The 27,650-nt window shown below is 59.5% G+C and overlaps 1 protein-coding gene across 1 annotated transcript in view; it reads left to right on the top strand.

Moving 5' to 3' along the window:
• Positions 1 to 46: 46 nt before the first annotated feature.
• The window catches only part of LOC134173893 (ryanodine receptor 1-like), a gene marked incomplete at its 3' end in the record, with an annotated part of 46,487 nt that continues 18,883 nt past the window's right edge, over positions 47 to 27,650 (top strand). Inside the window, exons 1-11 of the mRNA XM_062638362.1 lie at positions 47 to 93; positions 6,075 to 6,194; positions 9,849 to 9,953; positions 12,184 to 12,258; positions 14,528 to 14,606; positions 17,596 to 17,708; positions 19,392 to 19,485; positions 19,572 to 19,665; positions 20,864 to 20,938; positions 22,191 to 22,347; positions 23,770 to 23,934. Of these exons, the coding sequence (XP_062494346.1) occupies positions 49 to 93; positions 6,075 to 6,194; positions 9,849 to 9,953; positions 12,184 to 12,258; positions 14,528 to 14,606; positions 17,596 to 17,708; positions 19,392 to 19,485; positions 19,572 to 19,665; positions 20,864 to 20,938; positions 22,191 to 22,347; positions 23,770 to 23,934 (1,122 nt within the window). The remainder of the gene's footprint in view (positions 94 to 6,074; positions 6,195 to 9,848; positions 9,954 to 12,183; positions 12,259 to 14,527; positions 14,607 to 17,595; positions 17,709 to 19,391; positions 19,486 to 19,571; positions 19,666 to 20,863; positions 20,939 to 22,190; positions 22,348 to 23,769; positions 23,935 to 27,650) is intronic.

Genomic DNA, 27,650 nt, shown 5'->3' with positions numbered 1-27,650 from the left:
CCGTTACCGGTAACACCGGGACCGGCCCCCCCCCCCCCCCCCGCGGCCATGGCTGAGGCTGACGGCGAGGACGATGTCCAGTTCCTGCGGACCGTGAGTGGGGACTGGGAGCACTGGGAGGGACTGGGAATGAGGGAATGGGGGCACTGGGAGCACTGGGAGAGACTGGGATGGGACTGGGAGAGACTGGGATGGGGAATGGGGGCACTGGAATGGACTGGGATGAACTGGGAACGGGGAATGGGAGCACTGGGAGAGACTGGGAGGGACTGGGATGGGGGAATGGAGGCACTGGGAGGGACTGGGAAGGGACTGGGATGGGGAGTGGGGGCACTGGAATGGACTGGGAGCACTGGGATGGACTGGGAACGGGGAATGGGAGCACTGGGAGGGACTGGGAGAGACTGGGAGAGACTGGGAGAGACTGGGAAGGGACTGGGAATGAGGGAATGGGGGCACTGGAATGGACTGGGAGCACTGGGAGGGACTGGGATGAACTGGGAATGAGGGAATGGAGGCACTGGGAAGGGACTGGGATGGGGAATGGGAGCACTGGGAGCACTGGGAGGGACTGGGAGCACTGGGAGGGACTGGGAAGGACTGGGAATGAGGGAATGGGGGCACTGGGAGCACTGGGATGGACTGGGAGAGACTGGGATGGGGGAATGGAGGCACTGGGATGGACTGGGAGGGACTGGGATGGGGAGGGGGGGCACTGGGAGAGACTGGGAAGGGGGAATGGGAGCACTGGGAGCACTGGGAGAGACTGGGATGGGACTGGGATGGGGAATGGGGGCACTGGGATGGACTGGGAGGGACTGGGAGCGACTGGGATGGGGAATGGAGGCACTGGGATGGACTGGGAATGAGTGAATAGGGGCACTGGGAGAGACTGGGATGGACTGGGAATGGGGAATGGGGGCACTGGGAGGGACTGGGAAGGGGGAATGGGGGCACTGGGAGCACTGGGAATGGACTGGGAGTGCTGGGATGGACTTGGAAGGAAGTGGGATGGACTGGGACTGGGAATGGGGGCACTGGGAGCACTGGGATGGACTGGGATGGACTGGGATGGGGGAATGGAGGCACTGGGATGGACTGGGACTGGGGGCACTGGGATGGACTGGGATGGGACTGGAGGAGAAGGGGAATGGGGGCTACTGGGGGCTACTGGGGGCTACTGGGAGAGCAGGACCAAGGGGACTGGGGGATAACTGGGAACAGTGGGAGGTGGAAATGGGGATCCTGGGGGTCAATGGGGGGCAATGGGAGTCAATGGGGGGCAATGGGAGGCAATGGGGGGCAATGGGAGTCAATGGGGGTCAGTGGGAGTCAATGGGAGTCAATGGGGGGCAATGGGGGGCAATGGGGTCAATGGGGGTCAATGGGGGGCAATGGGGGGCAATGGGGGGCAATGGGAGTCAATGGGGGTCAATGGGGTCAATGGGGGGCAATGGGGGTCAATGGGAGTCAATGGGGGGCAATGGGGGGCAATGGGAGTCAATGGGGGGCAATGGGAGTCAATGGGGGTCAATGGGAGTCAATGGGGGTCAATGGGTGGCAATGGGGGCACTGGAGGGGGGGGGGGTAGTGCCGGCCCCCCCCCCCCACCTGTCCCCTGGGGGTCACGTGGGCTCCCAAAAAAGCAACGTGTAAAGCCCCGGGGGGGGGGGGGGGGGAGGGGAGCAGCTGCTGAGGGGGGGGGGGCGAAACCAAATCCGCCCCCCCCAGGGGGGGGGGGGAAGGGAGGGGGGAGGGGGTGCCCCAGATCCTTCCCTTGGCCCAGTTTGGCCTTAAAATGGGGGGGGGGAGGGGATGGGGGGATGGGGGGGGTGGGGGGAGGGGCGTGGGAACTGTTGAGCTCAGCGCTTTGGGGGGGGGAGGGGGAGGGGGTTGAATCCCCTCCCCCCCCCATTGCCCAAAGGGGAAACGGAGGTTCGAAGCCCCTCCCCCCCCCGAAGCCCCCCCCCCCCCCCCCCTTTTGGCCCCGCCCCCCCCATTGGCATCCCGGATTCTGCCCCCCCCCCCCCCCCCCGCGGGGGGAGGGGTTCGGAGCGATGGGAACAGGTGGGGGGGGGGAGGGGACACAGGGAGGTCACCCCATCCCCCACCCCATAGGGAGCCATGGGGGGCACCTGCCCCATAGCGGGGGGGGGGGGCGTGGCATTGCCCTCTATGGGGGCTCCATTGTCCCCTTTGTGTCCCCATTGCCCCCTATGGGCCCCATTGCACCCTATGGGTCTGCCCCATTGCTCTCTATGGGTCTGCCCCATTGCCCCCTATGTGTCCCCATAGCTCTCTATGGGTCTGCCCCATTGCCCCCTATGGGTCTACCCTATTGCCCCCTATGTGTCTGCCCCGTTGCTCTCTATGGGTCTGCCCCATTGCTCTCTATGGGTCTGCCCCATTGCCCCCTATGTGTCCCTATTGCCCTCTATGGGGTCCCCATTGTCCCCTATGTGTCCCTATTGCCTGCTGTGGGTCTGCCCCATTGCTCCCTATGTGTCCCCATTGCCCTCTATGGGTCTGCCCCATTGCCCCCTATGTGTCCCCATAGCTCTCTATGGGTCTGCCCCATTGCCCCCTATGGGTGTGCCCCATTGCACCCTATGGGTCTGCCCCATTGCCCCCTATGTGTCCCCATTGCCCACTATGGGTCTGTCCCATCGCCCCCTATGGGTCCCAATTGCTCGCTAGGGGTCTGCCCCATTGCCCCCTATGTGTCCCCATAGCTCTCTATGGGTCTGCCCCATTGCCCCCTATGGGTCTGCCCCATTGCACCCTATGGGTCTGCCCCATTGCCCCCTATGTGTCCCTATTGGCCTCTATGGGGGCTCCATTGTCCCCTATGTGTCCCTATTGCCTGCTGTGGGTCTGCCCCATTGCTCCCTATGTGTCCCCATTGGCCCCTATGGGTCTGCCCTATTGCCCCCTATGTGTCTGCCCCATTGCCCCCTATGGGTCCCCATTGCCCCCTATGGGTCTGCCCCATTGCCCCCTATGTGTCTGCCCCATTGCCCCCTATGGGGTCCCCCATTGCCCCCATTATGCCCCCCCCCCCTTGCCCCCATTGCCCCCATGTGTATGGGTCTGCCCCATTGCCCCCTATATGGGTCCCCCATTGCCCCCGTGCTGCCCCATTGCCCCCTATATGTCCCCATTGCCCCCTATGGGTCTGCCCCATTGCACCCTATGGGTCCCCATTGCCCGCTATGGGTCTGTCCCATTGCCCCCTATGTGTCCCTATTGCCTGCTGTGGGTCTGCCCCATTGCCCCCTATGAGTCCCCATTGCCCACTATGGGTCTGCCCCATTGCCCCCTATGTGTCCCCATATCTCTCTATGGGTCTGCCCCATTGCTCTCTATGGGTCCCCATAGCTCTCTATGGGTCTGCCCCATTGCCCCCTATGGGTCTGCCCTATTGCCCCCTATGTGTCTGCCCCGTTGCTCTCTATGGGTCTGCCCTATTGCTCCCTATGTGTCTGCCCCGTTGCTCTCTATGGGTCTGCCCCATTGCCCCCTATGTGTCCCTATTGCCCTCTATGGGGGCTCCATTGTCCCCTATGTGTCCCCATTGCACCCTATGGGTCTGCCCCATTGCCCCCTATGTGTCCCCATAGCTCTCTATGGGTCTGCCCCATTGCCCCCTATGGGTCTGCCCCATTGCACCCTATGGGTCTGCCCCATTGCCCCCTATGGGTCCTCATTGCTCTCTATGGGTCTGCCCCATTTCTCTCTATGAGTCTGCCCCATTGCCCCATATGTGTCTGCCCCATTGCCCGCTATGGGTCTGCCCCATTGCTCCCTATGTGTCCCCATTGCCCGCTATGGGTCTGCCCCATTGCCCCCTATGTGTCCCCATTGCCCCCTATGGGTCTGCCCCATTGCCCCCTATGTGTCCCCATAGCTCTCTATGGGTCTGCCCCATTGCCCCCTATGGGTCTGCCCTATTGCCCCCTATGTGTCCCCATAGCTCTCTATGGGTCTGCCCCATTGCTCTCTATGGGTCTGCCCCATTGCCTGCTAGGGGTCTGTCCCATTTCTCTGTATGGGTCTGCCCCGTTGCCCCCATATGTCCCATTGCCCCCTATGGGTCTGCCCCATTGCCCCCTATGTGTACCCACTGCTCTCTATGGGTCTGCCCCGTTGCTCGCTATGGGTCCCCATTGTCCCCTATGTGTCCCGATTGCTCTCCATGGGTCCCCATTGCTCCCTATGGGTCTCCCCCATTGCCCCCGATATGTCTGCCCCATTGCTCTCTATGGGTCTGCCCCATCGCCCCCTATGTGTCTGCCCCATTGCCTGCTATGGCTACGCCCCATTGCCCCCTATGTGTCTGCCCCATTGCCCCTATGGATCCCTATTGCCCCCTATGGGTCCGCCCCATAGCTCTCTATGGCTCTGCCCCATTGCCCGCTATGTGTCTGCCCCATTGCCCCCTATGGGTCTGCCCCATAGCTCTCTATGGCTCTGCCCCATTGCCCCCTATGGGTCCGCCCCATAGCTCTCTATGGGTCCGCCCCATACCTCTCTATGGCTCTGCCCCATTGCCCGCTATGTGTCTGCCCCATTGCCCCCTATGGGTCCGCCCCATAGCTCACTATGGCTCTGCCCCATTGCTCTCTATGGGTCCACCCCATAGCTCTCTATGGCTCTGCCCCATAGCCCCTATAGCTCCTCCCCATAGCCCCCTATATCCCCTCCCCACACCCCCTATATCTCCGCCCCACACCCCCTATATCCTCGCCCCATAGCTCCCTATATCCCCGCCCCACACCTCCCTATATCCCAGCCCCACACCCCCTATATCCCCGCCCCATAGCTCCCTATATCCCCGCCCCATAGCTCCCTATATCCCCGCCCCACACCCCCTATATCCCCGCCCCATAGCTCCCTATATCCCCGCCCCATAGCTCCCTATATCCCCGCCCCACACCCCCTATATCCCCGCCCCACACCCCCTATATCCCCGCCCCATCAGCTCCCTATATCCCCGCCCCATAGCTCCCTATATCCCCGCCCCATAGCTCCCTATATCCCCGCCCCACACCCCCTATATCCCCGCCCCATAGCTCCCTATATCCCCGCCCCATAGCTCCCTATATCCTCGCCCCACACCCCCTATATCTCCGCCCCATAGCTCCCTATATTCCCGCCCCATAGCTCCGTATATCCCCGCCCCATAGCTCCCTATATCCTCGCCCCACACCCCCTATATCTCCGCCCCACACCCCCTATCTCCCCGCCCCACTCCCTACCCCGCTATATCCCCGCCCCATAGCTCCCTATATCCCCGCCCCACACCCCCTATATCCCCGCCCCACACGACAGATATCCGCGACCCACACCCCAGTCTATATCCCCGCCCCATAGCTCCCTATATCCCCGCCCCATAGCTCCCTATATCCCCGCCCCACACCCCCTATGTCCCCGCCCCATAGCTCCCTATATCCCCGCCCCATAGCTCCCTATATCCCCGCCCCATAGCTCCCTATATCCCCGCCCCACACCCCCTATATCCCCGCCCCACACCCCCTATATCCCCGCCCCATAGCTCCCTATATCCCCGCCCCATAGCTCCCTATATCCCCGCCCCATAGCCCCCTATATCCCCGCCCCATAGCTCCCTATATCCCCGCCCCACACCCCCTATATCCCCGCCCCATAGCTCCCTATATCCCCGCCCCATAGCTCCCTATATCCCCGCCCCATAGCTCCCTATATCCCCGCCCCACACCTCCCTATATCCCCGCCCCACACCCCCTATATCCCCGCCCCATAGCTCCCTATATCCCCGCCCCATAGCTCCCTATATCCCCGCCCCACACCCCCTATATCCCCGCCCCATAGCTCCCTATATCCCCGCCCCACACCCACTCTATCCCCGCCCCATAGCTCCCTATATCCCCGCCCCACACCCCCTATATCCCCGCCCCATAGCTCCCTATATCCCCGCCCCATAGCTCCCTATATCCCCGCCCCATAGCTCCCTATATCCCCGCCCCACACCCCCTATATCCCCACCCCATAGCTCCCTATATCCCCGCCCCATAGCTCCCTATATCCCCCCCCAGGAGGACGAGGTGGTCCTGCAGTGCTCGGCCTCGCTCCGCAATCAGCAGCTCAAGCTCTGCCTGGCGGCCGAGGGCTTCGGCAATCGATTGTGCGGCCTGGAGCCCACCTCCAACGCGCAGGTTGGACCCGACCATTGCTGCCTATGGGGCGGGGGGGATCGGGGGGGGGTCCATTGGGGCCTATGGGGGGGAATGGGGGTCTCATTGCGGGATATGGGGGTCACATTGGGGCCTATGGGGGTCACATTGATGTCTATGGGGGTCCCATTGATGTCTATGGGGGGATATGGGGGTCCCATTGATGTCTGTGGGGGGATATGGGGGTCACAGTCATGTCTATGGGGGTCCCGTTGATGTCTATGGGGGTCCCATTGATGTCTATGGGGGGATATGGGGGTCACAGTGATGTCTATGGGGGGATATGGGGGTCCCGTTGATGTGTATGGGGGTCCCATTGATGTCTATGGGGGGATATGGGGGTCACAGTGATGTGTATGGGGGTCCCATTGATGTCTATGGGGGGATATGGGGGTCCTATTGTTGTCTATGGGGGATACGGGGGTTCCATTGATGTCTATGGGGGGATATGGGGGTTCCATTGATGTCTATGGGTTCCATTGATGTCTATGGGGGTTCCATTGATGTCTATGGGGGGATATGGGGGTCACAGTGATGTGTATGGGGGACCCATTGATGTCTATGGGGAGGATATGGGGGTCCCATTGATGTCTATGGGGGGATATGGGGGTCCCGTTGATGTGTATGGGGGTCCCATTGATGTCTATGGGGGGATATGGGGGTCCTATTGTTGTCTATGGGGGATACGGGGGTCCCATTGATGTCTATGGGGGGATATGGGGGTCCCATTGATGTCTATGGGGGGATATGGGGGTCCCATTGATGTCTATGGGGGTCCCATTGATGTCTATGGGGGGATATGGGGGTCACAGTGATGTGTATGGGGGACCCATTGATGTCTATGGGGGGATATGGGGGTCACATTGATGTGTATGGGGGTCCCATTGATGTCTATGGGGAGGATATGGGGGTCCCATTGTTATCTATGGGGGGATGGAGACCCCATTGTTATCTATGGGTACAAGGGGCCCCCGTTGCCCCCTATGGGCCCCCCATTGTTATCTATGGGGTCCCCGTTCTTATCTATGGGTACAAGGGGACCCCGTTGTTATCTATGGGTACAAGGGCCCCCCATTGTTATCTATGGGGCCCCCATTGTTATCTATGGGTACAAGAGGCCCCCTTTGTTATCTATGGGGCCCCCATTGTTATCTATGGGTACAAGGGCCCCCCATTGTTATCTATGGGGCCCCCATTGTTATCTATGGGTACAAGAGGCCCCCTTTGTTATCTATGGGGCCCCCATTGTTATCTATGGGTACAAGGGGCCCCCATTGTTATCTATGGGGCCCCCATTGTTATCTATGGGTACAAGGGGCCCCCATTGTTATCTATGGGGTCCCCATTGTTATCTATGGGTACAAGGGGCCCCCGTTGCCCCCTATGGGCCCCCCATTGTTATCTATGGGGCCCCCATTGTTATCTATGGGTACAAGGGGCCCCCGTTGCCCCCTATGGGCCCCCCATTGTTATCTATGGGGCCCCCATTGTTATCTATGGGTACAAGGGGCCCCCGTTGCCCCCTATGGGCCCCCCATTGTTACCTATGGGGCCCCCATTGTTATCTATGGGGCCTCCATTGTTATCTATGGCGCCCCCATTGTTATCTATGGGTACAAGGGGCCCCCATTGTTATCTATGGGGCCCCCATTGTTATCTATGGGTACAAGGGGCCCCCATTGTTATCTATGGGGTCCCCATTGTTATCTATGGGTACAAGGGGCCCCCGTTGTTATCTATGGGGCCCCTATTGTTATCTATGGGTACAAGGGGCCCCCATTGTTATCTATGGGTACAAGGGCCCCCCATTGTTATCTATGGGGCCCCCATTGTTATCTATGGGGCCCCATTGTTATCTATGGGGCCCCCATTGTTATCTATGGGTACAAGGGGATCCCATTGTTATCTATGGGTACAAGGGGCCCCCGTTGCCCCCTATGGGGCCCCCATTGTTATCTATGGGTACAAGGGGACCCCATTGCCCCCTATGGGCCCCCCATTGTTATCTATGGGGCCCCCATTGTTATCTATGGGTACAAGGGGACCCCATTGTTATCTATGGGGCCCCCATTGTTATCTATGGGTACAAGGGGACCCCATTGTTATCTATGGGGCTCCCATTGTTATCTATGGGGCCCCCATTGTTATCTATGGGTACAAGGGGCCCCCATTGTTATCTATGGGTACACGGGGCCCCCATTGTTATCTATGGGGCCCCCATTGTTATCTATGGGTACAAGGGGCCCCCATTGTTATCTATGGGGCCCCCATTGTTATCTATGGGTACAAGGGGCCCCCATTGTTATCTATGGGGCCCCCATTGTTATCTATGGGTACAAGGGGCCCCCATTGTTATCTATGGGGCCCCCATTGTTATCTATGGGGCTCCCATTGTTATCTATGGGTACAAGGGGCCCCCATTGTTATCTATGGGGCCCCCATTGTTATCTATGGGTACAAGGGGCCCCCATTGTTATCTATGGGGCCCCCATTGTTATCTATGGGTACAAGGGGCCCCCATTGTTATCTATGGGGCCCCCATTGTTATCTATGGGTACAAGGGGCCCCCATTGTTATCTATGGGGCCCCCATTGTTATCTATGGGGCTCCCATTGTTATCTATGGGTACAAGGGGCCCCCATTGTTATCTATGGGGCCCCCATTGTTATCTATGGGTACAAGGGGCCCCCATTGTTATCTATGGGGCCCCCATTGTTATCTATGGGTACAAGGGGCCCCCATTGTTATCTATGGGGCCCCCATTGTTATCTATGGGTACAAGGGGCCCCCATTGTTATCTATGGGGCCCCCATTGTTATCTATGGGGCCCCCATTGTTACCTATGGGTACAAGGGGCCCCCATTGTTATCTATGGGGCCTCCATTGTTATCTATGGGTACAAGGGGCCCCCATTGTTATCTATGGGGCCCCCATTGTTATCTATGGGGCTCCCATTGTTATCTATGGGTACAAGGGGCCCCCATTGTTCTCTATGGGGCCCCCAGTTTTAACGATGGGTACAAGGGGCCCCCATTGTTATCTATGGGGCCCCCATTGTTATCAATGGGCTCCCATTGTTATCTATGGGGCCCCCATTGTTATCTATGGGGCCCCCATTGTTACCTATGGGTACAAGGGGCCCCCATTGTTATCTATGGGGCCCCCATTGTTATCTATGGGTACAAGAGGCCCCCATTGTTATCTATGGGGCCCCCATTGTTATCTATGGGTACCAGGGGCCCCCATTGTTATCTATGGGGCCCCCATTGTTATCTATGGGTACAAGAGGCCCCCATTGTTATCTATGGGGCCCCCATTGTTATCTATGGGTACAAGGGGCCCCCATTGTTATCTATGGGGCCCCCATTGTTATCTATGGGGCCCCCATTGTTATCTATGGGTACAAGGGGACCCCGTTGTTATCTATGGGGCCCCCATTGTTATCTATGGGTACAAGGGGACCCCGTTGTTATCTATGGGGCCCCCATTGTTATCTATGGGTACAAGGGGACCCCGTTGTTATCTATGGGGCCCCCATTGTTATCTATGGGTACAAGGGGACCCCGTTGTTATCTATGGGGCCCCCATTGTTATCTATGGGGCCCCCATTGTTATCTATGGGGCCGTGCCCCCCAGGCCGTGCCCCCGGACCTGGCCATCTGCTGCTTCGTGCTGGAGCAGTCGCTGTCGGTGCGGGCCCTGCAGGAGATGCTGGCAACGAGCGCCCAGCCCGGAGCCGAGGTGGGGCAGGGGGGCGCTATGGGGCAGGGGGGGGGGGGATATGGGGCGGGGGGGGGTCTATGGGGCAGGGCTCTATGGGGTAGAGAAGGGTCGATGGGGTCAGGGATGCTCTATGGGGTGGAGGATGCTCTATAGAGTCAGGGATGCTCTATGGGGTGGAGGATACTCTATAGAGTCAGGGATGCTCTATGGGGTCAGGAATGCTCTATAGGGTCAGGAATGCTCTATAGGGTCAGGGATGCTCTATGGGGTCAGGGATGCTCTATAGGGTCAGGATGCTCTATGGGGTGGAGGATGCTCTATAGAGTCAGGGATGCTCTATGGGGTCAGGGATGCTCTATAAGGTCAGGGATGCTCTATGGGGTCAGGGATGCTCTATGGGGTGGAGGATGCTCTATAGGGTTAGGGATGCTCTATGGGGTGGAGGATGCTCTATAGGTCAGGATGCTCTATAGAGTCAGGGATGCTCTATAGGGTCAGGGATGCTCTATGGGGTCAGGAATGCTCTATAGGGTCAGGGATGCTCTATGGGGTCAGGGATGCTCTATAGGGTCAGGATGCTCTATGGGGTGGAGGATGCTCTATAGAGTCAGGGATGCTCTATGGGGTCAGGGATGCTCTATAAGGTCAGGGATGCTCTATGGGGTCAGGGATGCTCTATGGGGTGGAGGATGCTCTATGGCATCAGGGATGCTCTATAGGGTCAGGGATGCTCTATGGGGTGGAGGATGCTCTATAGGGTTAGGGATGCTCTATGGGGTGGAGGATGCTCTATAGGTCAGGATGCTCTATAGAGTCAGGGATGCTCTATAGGGTCAGGGATGCTCTATGGGGTCAGGAATGCTCTATAGGGTCAGGGATGCTCTATGGGGTCAGGGATGCTCTATGGGGTCAGGGATGTTCTATAGGGTCAGTGATGCTCTATAGTGTCAAGGATGCCCTATGGGGTCAGGAATGCTCTATAGGTTTAGGGATGCTCTACGGGGTGGAGGATGCTCTATAGGGTCAGGATGCTCTATGGGGTCAGGGATACCCTATGGGGTCAGTATGCTCTATAGGGTCAGGATGCTCTATAGAGTCAGGGATGCTCTATAGGGTCAGGGATGCTCTATGGGGTCAGGGATACCCTATGGCCTCAGGGATGCTCTATGGGGTCAACGATGCCCTATGGGGTGAAGGATGCTCTATGGGGTAAAGAGTGGTCCATGGGGTAACCGATGCTCTATGGGGTCAGCAATGCTCTATGGGGTGAAGGATGCTCTTTGGGGTAAAGAGTGGTCCATGGGGTAACCGATGCTCTATGGGGTCAGCGATGCTCTATGGGGTGAAGGATGCTCTATGGGGTAAAGAGTGGTCCATGGGGTAACTGATGCTCTATGGGGTCAGCGATGCTCTATGGGGTGAAGGATGCTCTATGGGGTAAAGAGTGGTCCATGGGGTAACTGATGCTCTATGGGGTCAGTGATGCTCTATGGGGTGAAGGATGCTCTATGGGGTAAAGAGTGGTCCATGGGGTAACCGATGCTCTATGGGGTCAGCGATGCTCTATGGGGTGAAGGATGCTCTATGGGGTAAAGAGTGGTCCATGGGGTAACCGATGCTCTATGGGGCACGGGGGGAGGTTTCTATGGGGCAGAGGGGTCGTTAAGGAGGGGTTTGAGGGCTTCCAAGCCCCCTTTGACCCCCTTTTTCTCTCCACCCCCCCCTGCCCCATTGCCCCCCCCCATTGCCCCCCACCAGGGGCTCGACCTGGATAAGTGGGTAGGTGCCACTGTGGTGCTGTGCCCCCCCCCTTCATCCCATCCCATCATCCCATTGGATGCCATCCCATCCCATCATCCCATTGGATGCCTCCCCATTGGATCCCATCCCATCATCCCATTGGATGCCGCCCCATTGGATCCCATCCCATCATCCCATTGGATGCCGCCCCATTGGATCCCATCCCATCATCCCATTGGATGCTGCCCCATTGGATCCCCTCTTATCCTATTGGATCCCCTCCCATCCCATTGGATCCCCCCCCTTCCCTGCCCCATAGCGTCCTCGTGTGACCCCAACCTCTCCGCATGGCCCCCCAACCCACCAGGGCTTCCATAAGAGGGGGGCACAAGGGGTGCCCCAATACGAGGGGGTCCCCGTCCCCCCCCCCCACAACAAGGGGGGGGGGTGTTGGGGTCCCCCCCCTGACCCCCATGTGTTCCTCCCCCCCCCCCCTCTGCCCCCCAAGTCTTCGCAGGGTGGGGGGCACCGCACGCTGCTCTATGGGCACGCCATCCTGCTGCGGCACTCGCACAGCGGCATGGTATGGGGGGCTATGGGGGGTGATGGGGGGCGATGGGGTATGGGGGGCTATGGGGGGTGATGGGGGGCTATGGGGGGCAATGGGGTATGGGGGGCAATGGGGGGCAATGGGGTATGGGGGGCTATGGGGGGTGATGGGGGGCTATGGGGGGTGATGGGGGGCGATGGGGTATGGGGGGGTATGGGGGGCAATGGGGTATGGGGGGCAATGGGGGGCGATGGGGTATGGGGGACAATGGGGGGCAATGGGGTATGGGGGGCAATGGGGGGCAATGGGGTATGGGGGGTAATGGGGTATGGGGGCAATGGGGGGCAATGGGGGGGCAATGGGGTATGGGGGGCAATGGGGGGTGATGGGGGGCGATGGGGGGCGATGGGGGGGCAATGGGGGGCGATGGGGGGGATTGGGGGATGGGGGAATGGGGGGCAATGGGGGGCAATGGGGGGGATGGGGGGAATGGGGGGCAATGGGGGGCAATGGGGGGCAATGGGGTATGGGGGGCAATGGGGGGCAATGGGGTATGGGGGGCTATGGGGGGCAATGGGGGGCAATGGGGGGGCTATGGGGGGTATGGGGGGCAATGGGGTATGGGGGACAATGGGGTATGGGGGGCAATGGGGTATGGGGGGTATGGGGGGTAATGGGGTATGGGGGGCAATGGGGAGCAATGGGGTATGGGGGGTATTGGGGGCAATGGGGTATGGGGGGTATGGGGGCAATGGGGGTCAATGGTGTATGGGGGGTATTGGGGTCAATGGGGTATGGGGGGCAATGGGGTATGGGGGGCTATGGGGGGCAATGGGGGGCAATGGGGTATGGGGGGCTATGGGGGGCAATGGGGTATTGGGGGCAATGGGGGGCAATGGGGTATGGGGGTAATGGGGTATGGGGGCAATGGGGTATGGGGGCAATGGGGTATGGGGGGCAATGGGGGCAATGGGGTATGGGGGGTATTGGGGCAATGGGGGGCAATGGAGTATGCGGGGCAATGGAGTATGGGGGGCAATGGGGGGCAATGGGGTATGGGGGGTATGGGGGGTAATGGGGTATGGGGGGCAGTGGGGGTCAACTGGGGTGAATGGGCATCAATGGGTATCAGTGGGTGTCAGTGCTTGTCAATGTGGGTCAACGGGTGTGAATGGATGTCAATGGGTGTGAACGGATGTCAATGGGTGTGAACAGATGTCAATGGGGGTCGATGGGTGTCAATGGATGTCAATGGGGGTCGATGGGGGTCAATGGGGGTCGATGGATGTCGATGGGGGTCAATGGGGGTCGATGGGGGTCAATGGGGGTCAATGGGTGTTGAGGAATGTCAACGGGTGTCAATGGATGTCAATGGGGGTCGATGGGGGTCAATGGGGGTCGATGGATGTCAATGGGGGTCAATGGGGGTCGATGGGGGTCAGTGGGGATCAATGGGTGTTGATGGATGTCGATGGGGGTCAATGGGGGTCGATGGGTGTTGAGGAATGTCAATGGGTGCCAGTGGGGGTCAATGGATGTCAATGGATGTCAATGGATGTCAATGGGTGTCAATGGGTGTCAATGGGTGTCAATGGGTGTCAATGGGTGTCAATGGATGTCAATGGATGTCAATGGGTGTCAACTGGGGTCAATGGGTGTCGATGGATGTCAGTGGGCGCCCATGGGCGTCAATGGGTGTCGATGGGTGTCAACGGGTGTCACTGGGTGTCACTGGGTGTCAATGGGTGTCAACGGATGTCAACGGGTGTCAATGGGTGTCAATGGGTGTCAACGGGTGTCAACGGGTGTCAATGGGTGTCAATGGGTATCAATGGGTGTCAACGGGTGTCAATGGGTGTCAATGGGTATCAATGGGTGTCGGTGGGTGTCAATGGGTGTCTATGGGTGTCAATGGATGTCAACGGGTGTCAACGGGTGTCAATGGATGTCAATGGGTGTCAATGGGTGTCAGTGGGTGTCAATGGATGTCAATGGGTGTCGATGGGTGTCGATGCGTGTCAATGGGTGTCTATGGGTGTCAATGGATGTCAACGGGTGTCAACGGGTGTCAATGGATGTCAATGGGGGTCAATGGGTGTCAATGGGTGTCGACGGGTGTCAATGGGTATCACTGGATGTCAATGGATGTCAATGGATGTCAGTGGGTGTCAACGGGTGCCAATGGGTGTCACTGGATGTCAATGGATGTCAATGGATGTCAGTGGGTGTCAACGGGTGCCACTGGGTGCCACTGGGTGCCACTGGGTGTCCCTGGGGGCTCCCATGGGTGCCTCCCCCGCAGTACCTGAGCTGTTTGACCACGTCGCGCTCCGTCACCGACAAACTCGCCTTCGACGTGGGGCTGCAGGAGGACGCGGCCGGTGAGCGGCGCTGCCGGCGCTTGGGGCCGGTTCAGGGGGGTTTGGGGCCGGTTCAGGCGGGTTTGGGTCCAGTTCAGGCGGTTTTGGGTCCATTTCAGGTGGTTTTGGGTCTCTTTGGGCACTTTTGGGTCCATTTCAGGCGGTTTTGGGTCCATTTCAGGTGGATTTGTGTCTCCATGGGTGGTTTTGGGTCGATTTCAGGCGGGTTTGGGTCCAGTTCAGGCGGGTTTGGGTCCAGTTCAGGCGGGTTTGGGTCTGTTTGGGTGGTTTTGGGTCTCTTTGGGCGGTTTTGGGTCCATTTCAGGTGGGTTTGTGTCTCCATGGGTGGTTTTGGGTCGATTTCAGGCGGGTTTGGGTCCAGTTCAGGTGGTTTTGGGTCTCTTTGGGCGGGTTTGGGTCTCTTTGGGTGGTTTTGGGTCTCTTTGGGCACTTTTGGGTCCATTTCAGGTGGGTTTGGGTCTCTTTGGGCGGTTTTGGGTCGATTTCAGGCGGTTTTGGGTCTGTTTGGGCACTTTTGGGGCCAGTTCAGGCGGGTTTGGGTCCAGTTCAGGTGGTTTTGGGTCTCTTTGGGCACTTTTGGGTCCATTTCAGGCGGGTTTGGGTCCATTTCAGGCAGTTTTGGGTCTCTTTGGGCGGGTTTGGGTCCATTTCAGGCGGTTTTGGGTCTGTTTGGGCACTTTTGGGGCCAGTTCAGGCGGGTTTGGGTCCAGTTCAGGTGGTTTTGGGTCTCTTTGGGCACTTTTGGGTCCATTTCAGGCAGTTTTGGGTCCATTTCAGGCAGTTTTGGGTCTCTTTGGGCGGGTTTGGGTCCAGTTCATTTGGTTTTGGGTCTCTTTGGGCACTTTTGGGTCGATTTCAGGTGGGTTTGGGTCTCTTTGGGCGGTTTTATGTCTGTTTGGGCACTTTTGGGTCGATTTCAGGCGGGTTTGGGTCTCTTTGGGCGGGTTTGGGTCTGTTTGGGCACTTTTGGGTCCATTTCAGGTGGTTTTGGGTCTCTTTGGGCGGGTTTGGGTCTGTTTGGGCACTTTTGGGTCGATTTCAGGCGGGTTTGGGTGTCTTTGGGTACTTTTGGGTCGATTTCAGGCAGTTTTGGGTCCATTTCAGGTGGTTTTGGGTCTCTTTGGGCGGGTTTGGGTCTGTTTGGGCACTTTTGGGTCTCTTTGGGCGGTTTTGGGTCCAGTTCAGGTGGTTTTGGGTCTCTTTGGGCGGGTTTGGGTCTGTTTGGGCACTTTTGGGTCTCTTTGGGCGGTTTTGTGTCCATTTCAGGTGGTTTTGGGTCTCTTTGGGCGGGTTTGGGTCCAGTTCAGGTGGTTTTGGGTCTCTTTGGGCGGTTTTGGGTCTGTTTGGGCACTTTGGGTCCAGTTCAGGCGGGTTTGGGTCCAGTTCAGGCGGTTTTGGGTCCATTTCAGGTGGTTTTGGGTCTGTTTGGGCGGGTTTGGGTCTGTTTGGGCACTTTGGGTCCATTTCAGGCGGTTTTGGGTCCATTTCAGGTGGTTTTGGGTCTCTTTGGGCGGGTTTGGGTCTGTTTGGGCACTTTTGGGTCTCTTTGGGTCGGTTTTGGGTCCGTTTCGGGGCATTTTTCGGTCAGTTTTGGGCAGTTTTGGGTCGGTTTGGGTTGGTTTTGAGCAGTTTTGAGTCGGTTTTGGGCAGTTTTGTGTCAATTTTGGGTGGTTTTGGGTCATTTCTGGGCACTTTTGGGTCGGTTTTGGGTGGTTTGGGTCAGTTTTGGGTGGTTTGGGTCATTTTTGGGCAGTTTTGGGTCAGTTTTGGGTGGTTTGGGTCATTTTTGGGCAGTTTTGGGTCAGTTTTTGGTGGTTTTGGGTCATTTTTTGGCAGTTTTGGGTCAGTTTTGGGTGGTTTTGGGGTCATTTTTGGGCACTTTTGGGTCAGTTTTTGGTGGTTTTGGGTCATTTTTAGGCAGTTTTGTGTCAGTTTTGGGTGGTTTGGGGTCATTTTTTGGCAGTTTTGGGTCAGTTTTGGGCGGTTTTGGGCAGTTTTGGGTCGGTTTTGGGTCAGTTTTGGGTCAGTTTTGACTGTTTTTTGGCACCTTTGGGTCAGTTTTGGGTGTTTTTGGGTCAATTTTGGGCAGTTTTGGGTGGTTTGGGGTCGGTTTTGGGAAGTTTTGGGTCAGTTTTGAGTAGTTTTGGGTCAGTTTTGGGTCAGTTTTGGGTGGTTTTGGGGTCGGGTTTGGGCAGTTTTGGGTGGTTTTGGGTCGGGTTTGGGCAGTTTTGGGTGGGTTTGGTTCGGTTTTGGATGGTTTTGGGTCATTTTTGGTCAGTTTTGGGTCGGTTTTTGGCACTTTTGAGTCGGTTTTGGGTCATTTTTACTCGGTTTTGGGTCGGTTTTAGGCAGTTTTGGGTGGTTTTGGGACAGTTTTGGGTGGTTTGGGCTCATTTTTGGGCGGTTTTTGGTGGGTTTCGGGCGGTTTTGGGTCAGTTTTGGGCGGTTTTGGGTCAGTTTTGGGCGGTTTTGGGCAGTTTTGTGTGGTTTTGAGTCGGTTTTGGGTCATTTTTGGTCGGTTTTGGATGAGTTTTGGGCAGTTTTGGGTGGTTTTGGGTCGGTTTTGGGCAGTTTTGGGTCATTTTTGGGTCAGTTTTGGGCTGTTTTGGGTCAGTTTTGGGCAGTTTTGGGTCAGTTTTGGGTGGTTTGGCGTCGGTTTTGGGCAGTTTTGGGTCATTTTTGGGTCAGTTTTGGGCTGTTTTGGGTCAGTTTTGGGCAGTTTTGGGTCAGTTTTGGGTGGTTTGGCGTCGGTTTTGGGCAGTTTTGGGTCATTTTTGGGTCAGTTTTGGGCTGTTTTGGGTCAGTTTTGGGCAGTTTTGGGTCAGTTTTGGGTGGTTTGGCGTCGGTTTTGGGCAGTTTTGGGTCATTTTTGGGTCAGTTTTGGGCTGTTTTGGGTCAGTTTTGGTCAGTTTTGGGTCATTTTTGGTCGGTTTTGGGTGAGTTTTGGGTGGTTTTGGGTGGTTTTGGAGCTTCGGCTGTTGTGGCGCAGGGGAGCCGTGCTGGTGGACGATGCACCCCGCGTCCAAGCAGCGCTCGGAGGGGGAGAAGGTTCGGGTCGGGGACGACCTCATCCTGGTGAGCGTCTCCTCGGAGCGGTACCTGGTGAGTGCGCGACCGGCACGCGAAGAACACGCAACCAACACGCAACCAACACGCAACCAACACGCGAAGAACACGCAACCAACACGCAACGGACATGCAAGGAACACGCAAGGAACACGGAACAAACATGCAAGGAATGCACAACACGCAAGGAACACACAAAGAACACGCAGGGAACACAGAACAAACACGCAACGGACATGCAAGGAACACACAACACGCAAGGAACACGCAAAGAACACACAAGGAACACACAAAAAACACGCAAGGAACACATAAAGAACACGCAACAAACACACAAGGTACACACAAAGAACACGCAAGGAACACACAAAGAACACGCAACAAACACGCAACAGACATGCAAGGAACACACAAAGAACACGCAAAGAACACACAAAGAACACACAAAGAACACGCAACAAACACACAAAGGAGATGCAAGGAACACACAAAGAACATGCAAGGCACACACAAAGAACACGCAAGGAACACACAAAGAACACGCAACCGACATGCAAGGAACATGCAAAGAACACGCAAGGGACACGCAACGAACACACAAAGAACACGCAAGGAACACACAAGGAACATGCAACCAACACACAAGGAACACGCAAAGAACACACAAGGAACACACAAAGAACACGCAAGGAACACACAAAGAACACGCAAGGAACACACAAAGAACATGCAAGGAACATGCAATGAACACACAAGGAGCACGCAATGGGCACGTAAAGACCACTCAAAGAGCATGCGAGGAACACTCAAAGAGCAGGCCAAGACCACGTGTGTGCGCAAAGGTCACGTGTGTAAAGGACACGCAATGAACAGGCGTGTGTGTAGGCCAGGATACATGTGTGCCAGCTCATGTATCACATGTGGCATCCCACGTAACACGCGTGACACCCATGTAACACGCGTGACACCCCATGTAACACGCGTGACACCCATGTAACACACGTGACACCCACGTAACACGCGTGACACCCCATGTAACACGCGTGACACCCATGTAACACGCGTGACACCCCATGTAACACACGTGACACCCATGTAACACACATGACACCCCATGTAACACACATGACACCCCATGTAACACACGTGACACCCATGTAACACGCATGACTCCCATGTAACACACGTGACACCCCATGTAACACGCGTGACACCCATGTAACACACGTGACACCCCACGTAACACACGTGACACCCCATGTAACACACGTGACACCCATGTAACACGCATGACTCCCATGTAACACACGTGACACCCCATGTAACACACGTGACACCCCACGTAACACCTGTGACACCCATGTAACACACGTGACACCCCATGTAACACGCGTGACACCCCATGTAACACGCGTGACACCCCACGTAACACGCGTGACACCCCATGTAACACACGTGACACCCCATGTAACACGTATGACACCCCATGTAACACACGTGACACCCATGTAACACACGTGACACCCCATGTAACACACGTGACACCCATGTAACACGCGTGACACACATGTAACACACGTGACACACATGTAACACGCGTGACACCCCATGTAACACACGTGACACCCATGTAACACACGTGACACCCCACGTAACACACGTGACACCCCATGTAACACGCGTGACACCCATGTAACACGCGTGTCCCTCCCATGTCAGCACCTGAGCACGGCCAGCGGGGAGCTCCAGGTCGACGCCTCCTTCATGCAGACCCTATGGAACATGAACCCCATCAGCTCGGGCTCCGAGGAAGGTGGGTGCTGGGGGGGAAAGGGGGCACCCATGGGTGCTATGGGGTGGGGTGGCATCACGTGACCACCCCCCCCATGGTGACCATAGGGTACGTGACGGGGGGGCACGTGCTGAGGCTGTTCCATGGGCACATGGATGAGTGCCTGACCACGGCAGCGCCGGAGCAGGGGGAGGAGAGGAGGTGAGGAGGGGGTGGGGTGGGATGGGTGGGATATGGGGTGCATGGGGGATGGGGTGCATGGGGTGGATGGGGTATGGGGTGTATGGGGTATGGGGTGTATGGGGTATGGGGTGTATGGGGTATTGGGTATGGGGTATGGGGTATATGGGGTGTATGGGGTATATGGGGTGTGGGGTATGGGGTATATGGGATATATGGGGCATGGGGTATATGGGGTATATGGAGTGTATGGGTTGTATGGGGTATGGGGTATGGGCTGTATGGGGTATGGGATATATGGGATATAGGGAATATATGGGGTATGGGGTGTATAGGGTATATGGGGTATGGGGTATATGGGGTGTATGGGGTATATGGGGTGTATGGGGTATATGGGGTATGGGGTATATGGGGTATATGGGGTGTATGGGGTATGGGGTATATGGGGTATATGGGGTGTGGGGTATGGGGTATATGGGGTATGGGGTATGGGGTGGATGGGGTATATGGGGTGTATGGGGTATATGGGGTATGGGGTATATGGGGTATGGGGTATGGGGTATATGGGGTATGGGTATGGGGTATGGGCTATATGGGGTATGGGGTATATGGGGTATGGCATATATGGGCTATATGGGGTATGGGGTATATGGGATATATGGGGTATATGGGGTATGGGGTATATGGGGTATGGGTATGGGGTATGGGATATATGGGGTATGGGGGTATGGGGTATGGGATATATGGGGTATGGGATGTATGGGGTATGGGGTATGGGACATAGGGGTATGGGATATGGGGTATGGGGTATGGGGTATGGGATATATGGGGTATGGGGTATGGGGTATATGGGGTATGGGATATATGGGGTATGGGGTATATGGGGTATGGCATATATGGGATATATGGGGTATGGGGTATGGGATGTATGGGGTATATAGGGTATGGGGGATGGGGTATATGGGATATATAAGGTATGGGGTATGGGATGTATGGGGTATATGGGATATATGGGGTATGGGATATAGGGGATATGGGGTATGGGATGTATGGGATATGGGATGTATGGGGTATATGGGATATATGGGGTATGGGGTATGGGATGTATGGGGTATATAGGGTATGGGGGATGGGGTATATGGGATATATGGGCTATGGGGTATTATGGGATGTGGGGCACTGGCCCCGGGGGGCTGTCCTGACGGTGCCCCCCCAGCAGTGTTGTCAGCTATGAGGGAGGAGCCGCCTGCACCCAGGCCCGCTCCCTTTGGCGCCTGGAGCCGCTGCGCATCAGGTACCGACGGCCCCATTGACCCCATGGCGTCCCCATTGACCCCAATGATGTCCCCATTGACCCCAATGATGTCCCCATTGACCCAATGACGTCCCCATTGACCCCCATGGCGTCCCCATTGACCCCAATGATGTCCCCATTGACCCCCATGGCATCCCCCTTGACCCCCATGGTGTCCCCATTGACCCCCATGGCGTCCCCATTGACCCCAATGGTGTCCCCATTGACCCCCATGGCGTCTCCATTGACCCCCATGGCGTCTTCATTGACCCCAATGGCGTCCCCATTGACCCCCATGGCGTCCCCATTGACCCAAATGGCATCCCCATTGACCCGAATGGCATCCCCATTGACCCCCATGGTGTCCCCATTGACCCCCATGGCGTCCCCATTGACCCGAATGGCATCCCCATTGACCCCCATGGTGTCCCCATTGACCCCAATGATGTCCCCATTGACCCAATGACGTCCCCATTGACCCCCATGGTGTCCCCATTGACCCCCATGGTGTCCCCATTGACCCCCATGGCGTCCCCATTGACCCCAATGGTGTCCCCATTGACCCCCATGGCGTCCCCATTGACCCCAATGGCGTCCCCATTGACCCCAATGATGTCCCCATTGACCCAATGACGTCCCCATTGACCCCAATGGTGTCCCCATTGCCCCCCATGGTGTCCCCATTGACCCCCAATGATGTCCCCATTGACCCCCATGGTGTCCCCCTTGACCCCCATGGTGTCCCCATTGACCCCAATGGCGTCCCCATTGACCTCCATGGCGTCCCCATTGACCCCCGTGGCGTCTCCATTGACCCCCTTGGTGTCCCCATTGACCTCCATGGTGGCCCCATTGACCCCCCTCCATCCCATAATAACCCCCCCCTTTACCCCATAATAACCCCCCTCCACCCCATAATAACCCCCCCTCCACCCCATACCCCCCCCTCCACCCCATAACCCCCCTCCATCCCATAATAACCCCCTCCACCCCATAATAACCCCCCCTCCACCCCATAATAACCCCCCTCCATCCCATAATAACCCCTCCATCCCATACCCCCCCCTCCACCCCATAATAACCCCCCTCCACCCCATAATAACCCCCCTCCATCCCATAATAACCCCCCTCCATCCCATAATAACCCCCCTCCACCCCATAATAACCCCCCTCCATCCCATAATAACCCCCCTCCATCCCATAATAACCCCCCCTCCATCCCATAATAACCCCCCTCCATCCCATAATGCAGCTGGAGCGGGAGTCACCTGCGCTGGGCCCAGCCCTTCCGCCTGCGTCACGTGACCACGGGCCGGTACCTGGGGCTGCCGGGGGATCAAGGCCTCGGCCTGGTGGAGGCGGCGGCCGCCAGCACTCACGTGACCGCCTTCTGCTTCCGGGCCTCCAAGGTCACTGCCGGGGCACGGCCTGACCCCGGCCTGACCCCACATTGACCCCATCCTGACCTCACTTTGACCCCATCCTGACCTCATCCTGACCCCGGCCTGACCCCGGCCTGACCCCAGCCTGACCCCACCTGACCCCGTCCTGACCCCATCCTGACCCCATCCTGACCCCACTTGATCCCGTCCTGACCCCACATTGACCCCATCCTGACCTCACCCTGACCTCATCCTGACCCCATCCTGACCCCATCCTGACCCCACCTGACCCCGTCCTGACCCCATCCTGACCCTGTCCTGTCCCCACATTGACCTCACCCTGACCCCATCCTGACCCCACCCTGACCTCATCCTGACCCCATCCTGACCCCATTCTGACCCTGTCCTGACCCCATCCTGACCCCACATTGACCCCATCCTGACCCCATCCTGACCCCGTCCTGACCCCACCTTGACCCCTCCTTAACCCCACCCTGACCCCCCATGACCCCACCCTGACCCCACCCTGACCCCATCCTGACCCCACTTTGACCCCATCCTGACCTCACCCTGACCCCGTGCTGACCCCACCTTGACCTCATCCTGACCCCACCTGACCCCACCCTGACCCCTCCCTGACCCCATCCTGACCCCGTCCTGACCCCCTTTGACCCCATCCTGACCTCACCCTGGCCTCATCCTGACCCCATCCTGACCCCACATTGACCCCATCCTGACCCCATCCTGACCCCACATTGACCCCATCCTGACCTCAACCTGACCCCATCCTGACCCCACTTTGACCCCACCGTGACCTTACCCTGACCCCACCTGACCCCAGCTGACCCCACCTGACCCCACCCTGACCCCACTTTGACCCCTCCCTGACCCCACCCTGACCCCACATTGACCCCACCCTGACCCCGTGCTGACCCCACCTTGACCTCAACCTGACCCCATCCTGACCCCACTTTGACCCCACCATGACCTTACCCTGACCCCACCTGACCCCTCCCTGACCCCGTCCTGACCCCATCCTGACCCCACCCTGACCCCACCCTGACCTTATCCTGACCCCACCCTTGACCTCACCCTGACCCCACCCTGACCCCACTTTGACCCCACCCTTGACCTCATCCTGACCCCATCCTGACCCCACCAGACCCCACCCTGACCCCACTTTGACCCTATCCTGAACCCACTTTGACCCCACCCTGACCTCACTTTGACCCCATCCTGACCTCACCCTGACCCCACCTTGACCTCATCCTGACCCCACCCTGACCCCGCTTTGACCCCACCCTGACCTCATCTTGACCCCATCCTGACCTCATCCTGACCCCTCCCTGACCCCATCCTGACCCCGTCCTGACCCCACCTGACCCCACCCTGACCTCACTTTGACCCTGTGCTGACCCCCCCTGACCCCCCCATCCCCTCCCCCCCCAGGAGAAGCAGGAGGCTCCCCCCAAGCGGGACGTGGAGGGGATGGGGCCCCCGGAGCTCAAGTACGGGGAGTCCCTGTGCTTCCTGCAGCACGCGCGCTCGGGGCTCTGGCTCACCTACGCGGCGGCCGACAGCAAGGCCCTGCGCCTGGGGCTGCTCAAGAGGAAGGTGGGGCGCTATGGGGCGCTATGGGGCGCTATGGGGCACTATGGGGCGCTATGGGGCGCTATGGGGCGCTATGGGGCTGGGGATGCGCTCGGGGCTCTGGCTCACCTACGCGGCGGCCGACAGCAAGGCCCTGCGCCTGGGGCTGCTCAAGAGGAAGGTGGGGCGCTATGGGGCGCTATGGGGCGCTATGGGGCGCTATGGGGCGCTATGGGGCGCTATGGGGCTGGGGATGCGCTCGGGGCTCTGGCTCACCTACGCGGCGGCCGACAGCAAGGCCCTGCGCCTGGGGCTGCTCAAGAGGAAGGTGGGGCGCTATGGGGCGCTATGGGGCGCTATGGGGCGCTATGGGGCGCAATGGGGCTGGGGATGCGCTATGGGGCTGGGGTACAGCAATGGGGCTGGGGTACAGCAAGGCCCTGCGCCTGGGGCTGCTCAAGAGGAAGGTGGGGCGCTATGGGGCGCTATGGGGCGCTATGGGGCGCTGTGGGGCGCTATGGGGCGCTATGGGGCTGGGGATGCGCTCGGGGCTCTGGCTCACCTACGCGGCGGCCGACAGCAAGGCCCTGCGCCTGGGGCTGCTCAAGAGGAAGGTGGGGCGCTATGGGGCGCTATGGGGCGCTATGGGGCGCTATGGGGCGCTATGGGGCGCTATGGGGCGCTATGGGGCTGGGGTGCAGCAAGGCCCTGCGCCTGGGGCTGCTCAAGAGGAAGGTGGGGCGCTATGGGGCACTATGGGGCGCTATGGGGCGCTATGGGGCGCTATGGGGCGCTATGGGGTGCTATGGGGCGCTATGGGGCGCTATGGGGCGCTGTGGGGCGCTATGGGGCTGGGGATGCGCTCGGGGCTCTGGCTCACCTACGCGGCGGCCGACAGCAAGGCCCTGCGCCTGGGGCTGCTCAAGAGGAAGGTGGGGCGCTATGGGGCGCTATGGGGCGCTATGGGGCTGGGGATGCGCTATGGGGCTGGGGTACAGCAATGGGGCTGCGCCTCGGGCTGCTCAAGAGGAAGGTGGGGCGCTATGGGGCGCTATGGGGCGCTATGGGGCGCTGTGGGGTGCTATGGGGCGATGTGGGGCGCTATGGGGCGCTATGGGGCTGGGGATGCGCTCAGGGCTCTGGCTCACCTACGCGGCGGCCGACAGCAAGGCCCTGCGCCTGGGGCTGCTCAAGAGGAAGGTGGGGCGCTATGGGGCGCTGTGGGGCTGGGGATGCGCTATGGGGCGCTATGGGGCGCTATGGGGCTGGGGTACAGCAAGGCCCTGCGCCTCGGGCTGCTCAAGAGGAAGGTGGGGCGCTATGGGGCGCTATGGGGCGCTATGGGGCGCTATGGGGCTGGGGATGCGCTCGGGGCTCTGGCTCACCTACGCGGCGGCCGACAGCAAGGCCCTGCGCCTGGGGCTGCTCAAGAGGAAGGTGGGGCGCTATGGGGCGCTATGGGGCGCTATGGGGCGCCATGGGGCGCTATGGGGCGCTATGGGGCTGGGGTACAGCAAGGCCCTGCGCCTGGGGCTGCTCAAGAGGAAGGTGGGGCGCTATGGGGCGCTATGGGGCGCTATGGGGCGCTATGGGGCTGGGGATGCGCTCGGGGCTCTGGCTCACCTACGCGGCGGCCGACAGCAAGGCCCTGCGCCTGGGGCTGCTCAAGAGGAAGGTGGGGCGCTATGGGGCGCTATGGGGCGCTATGGGGCGCTATGGGGCGCTATGGGGCGCTATGGGGCGCTATGGGGCGCTGTGGGCGCTGTGGGGCTGGGGTACAGCAATGGGGCTGGGGTACAGCAAGGCCCTGCGCCTGGGGCTGCTCAAGAGGAAGGTGGGGCGCTGTGGGGCGCTATGGGGCGCTATGGGGCGCTATGGGGTGCTATGGGGCGCTATGGGGCGCTATGGGGCTGGGGTACAGCAATGGGGCTGGGGTACAGCAAGGCCCTGCGCCTGGGGCTGCTCAAGAGGAAGGTGGGGCGCTATGGGGCGATGTGGGGCGCTATGGGGCGCTATGGGGTGATGTGGGGCGCTATGGGGCGCTATGGGGCTGGGGTACAGCAAGGCCCTGCGCCTGGGGCTGCTCAAGAGGAAGGTGGGGCGCTATGGGGCGCTATGGGGCAATGTGGGGCGCTATGGGGCGCTATGGGGCTGGGGATGCGCTATGGGGCGCTATGGGGAGCTATGGGGCTGGGGTACAGCAAGGCCCTGCGCCTGGGGCTGCTCAAGAGGAAGGTGGGGCGCTATGGGGCGCTATGGGGCGCTATGGGGCGCTATGGGGCGCTATGGGGCTGGGGATGCGCTCGGGGCTCTGGCTCACCTACGCGGCGGCCGACAGCAAGGCCCTGCGCCTGGGGCTGCTCAAGAGGAAGGTGGGGCGCTATGGGGCGCTATGGGGCGCTATGGGGCGCTATGGGGCTGGGGTACAGCAATGGGGCTGGGGTACAGCAATGGGGCTGGGGTACAGCAAGGCCCTGCGCCTGGGGCTGCTCAAGAGGAAGGTGGGGCGCTATGGGGCGCTATGGGGCGCTATGGGGCGCTGTGGGGCGCTATGGGGCTGGGGATGCGCTCGGGGCTCTGGCTCACCTACGCGGCGGCCGACAGCAAGGCCCTGCGCCTGGGGCTGCTCAAGAGGAAGGTGGGGCGCTATGGGGCGCTATGGGGCGCTATGGGGCGCTGTGGGGCGCTATGGGGCGCTATGGGGCGCTATGGGGTGCTATGGGGCGCTATGGGGCGCTATGGGGCGCTATGGGGCTGGGGTACAGCAATGGGGCTGGGGTACAGCAAGGCCCTGCGCCTGGGGCTGCTCAAGAGGAAGGTGGGGCGCTATGGGGCGCTATGGGGCGCTATGGGGCGCTATGGGGCTGGGGATGCGCTCGGGGCTCTGGCTCACCTACGCGGCGGCCGACAGCAAGGCCCTGCGCCTGGGGCTGCTCAAGAGGAAGGTGGGGCGCTATGGGGTGCTATGGGGCGCTATGGGGCGCTATGGGGCGCTATGGGGCGCTATGGGGCGCTATGGGGCGCTATGGGGCGCTATGGGGCTGGGGATGCGCTCGGGGCTCTGGCTCACCTACGCGGCGGCCGACAGCAAGGCCCTGCGCCTGGGGCTGCTCAAGAGGAAGGTGGGGCGCTATGGGGCGCTATGGGGCGCTATGGGGCGCTATGGGGCGCTATGGGGCGCTATGGGGCGCTATGGGGCGCTGTGGGCGCTGTGGGGCTGGGGTACAGCAATGGGGCTGGGGTACAGCAACGCCCTGCGCCTGGGGCTGCTCAAGAGGAAGGTGGGGTGCTATGGGGCGCTATGGGGCGCTATGGGGCGCTATGGGGTGCTATGGGGCGCTATGGGGCGCTATGGGGCTGGGGTACAGCAATGGGGCTGGGGTACAGCAAGGCCCTGCGCCTGGGGCTGCTCAAGAGGAAGGTGGGGCGCTATGGGGCGATGTGGGGCGCTATGGGGCGCTATGGGGTGATGTGGGGCGCTATGGGGCGCTATGGGGCTGGGGTACAGCAAGGCCCTGCGCCTGGGGCTGCTCAAGAGGAAGGTGGGGCGCTATGGGGCGCTATGGGGCAATGTGGGGCGCTATGGGGCGCTATGGGGCTGGGGATGCGCTATGGGGCGCTATGGGGAGCTATGGGGCTGGGGTACAGCAAGGCCCTGCGCCTGGGGCTGCTCAAGAGGAAGGTGGGGCGCTATGGGGCGCTATGGGGCGCTATGGGGCGCTATGGGGCGCTATGGGGCT

Source organism: Pezoporus occidentalis, unplaced genomic scaffold, assembly GCF_034315485.1.
Source record: "Pezoporus occidentalis ecotype Australia unplaced genomic scaffold, CSIRO_AGI_Poc_V1 ctg560, whole genome shotgun sequence".
NCBI classification, from domain to species: Eukaryota; Metazoa; Chordata; class Aves; order Psittaciformes; family Psittacidae; genus Pezoporus; species Pezoporus occidentalis.
Note: the sequence above shows the minus strand (reverse complement) of the source record. Positions and strands in the feature narration are given on the sequence as shown.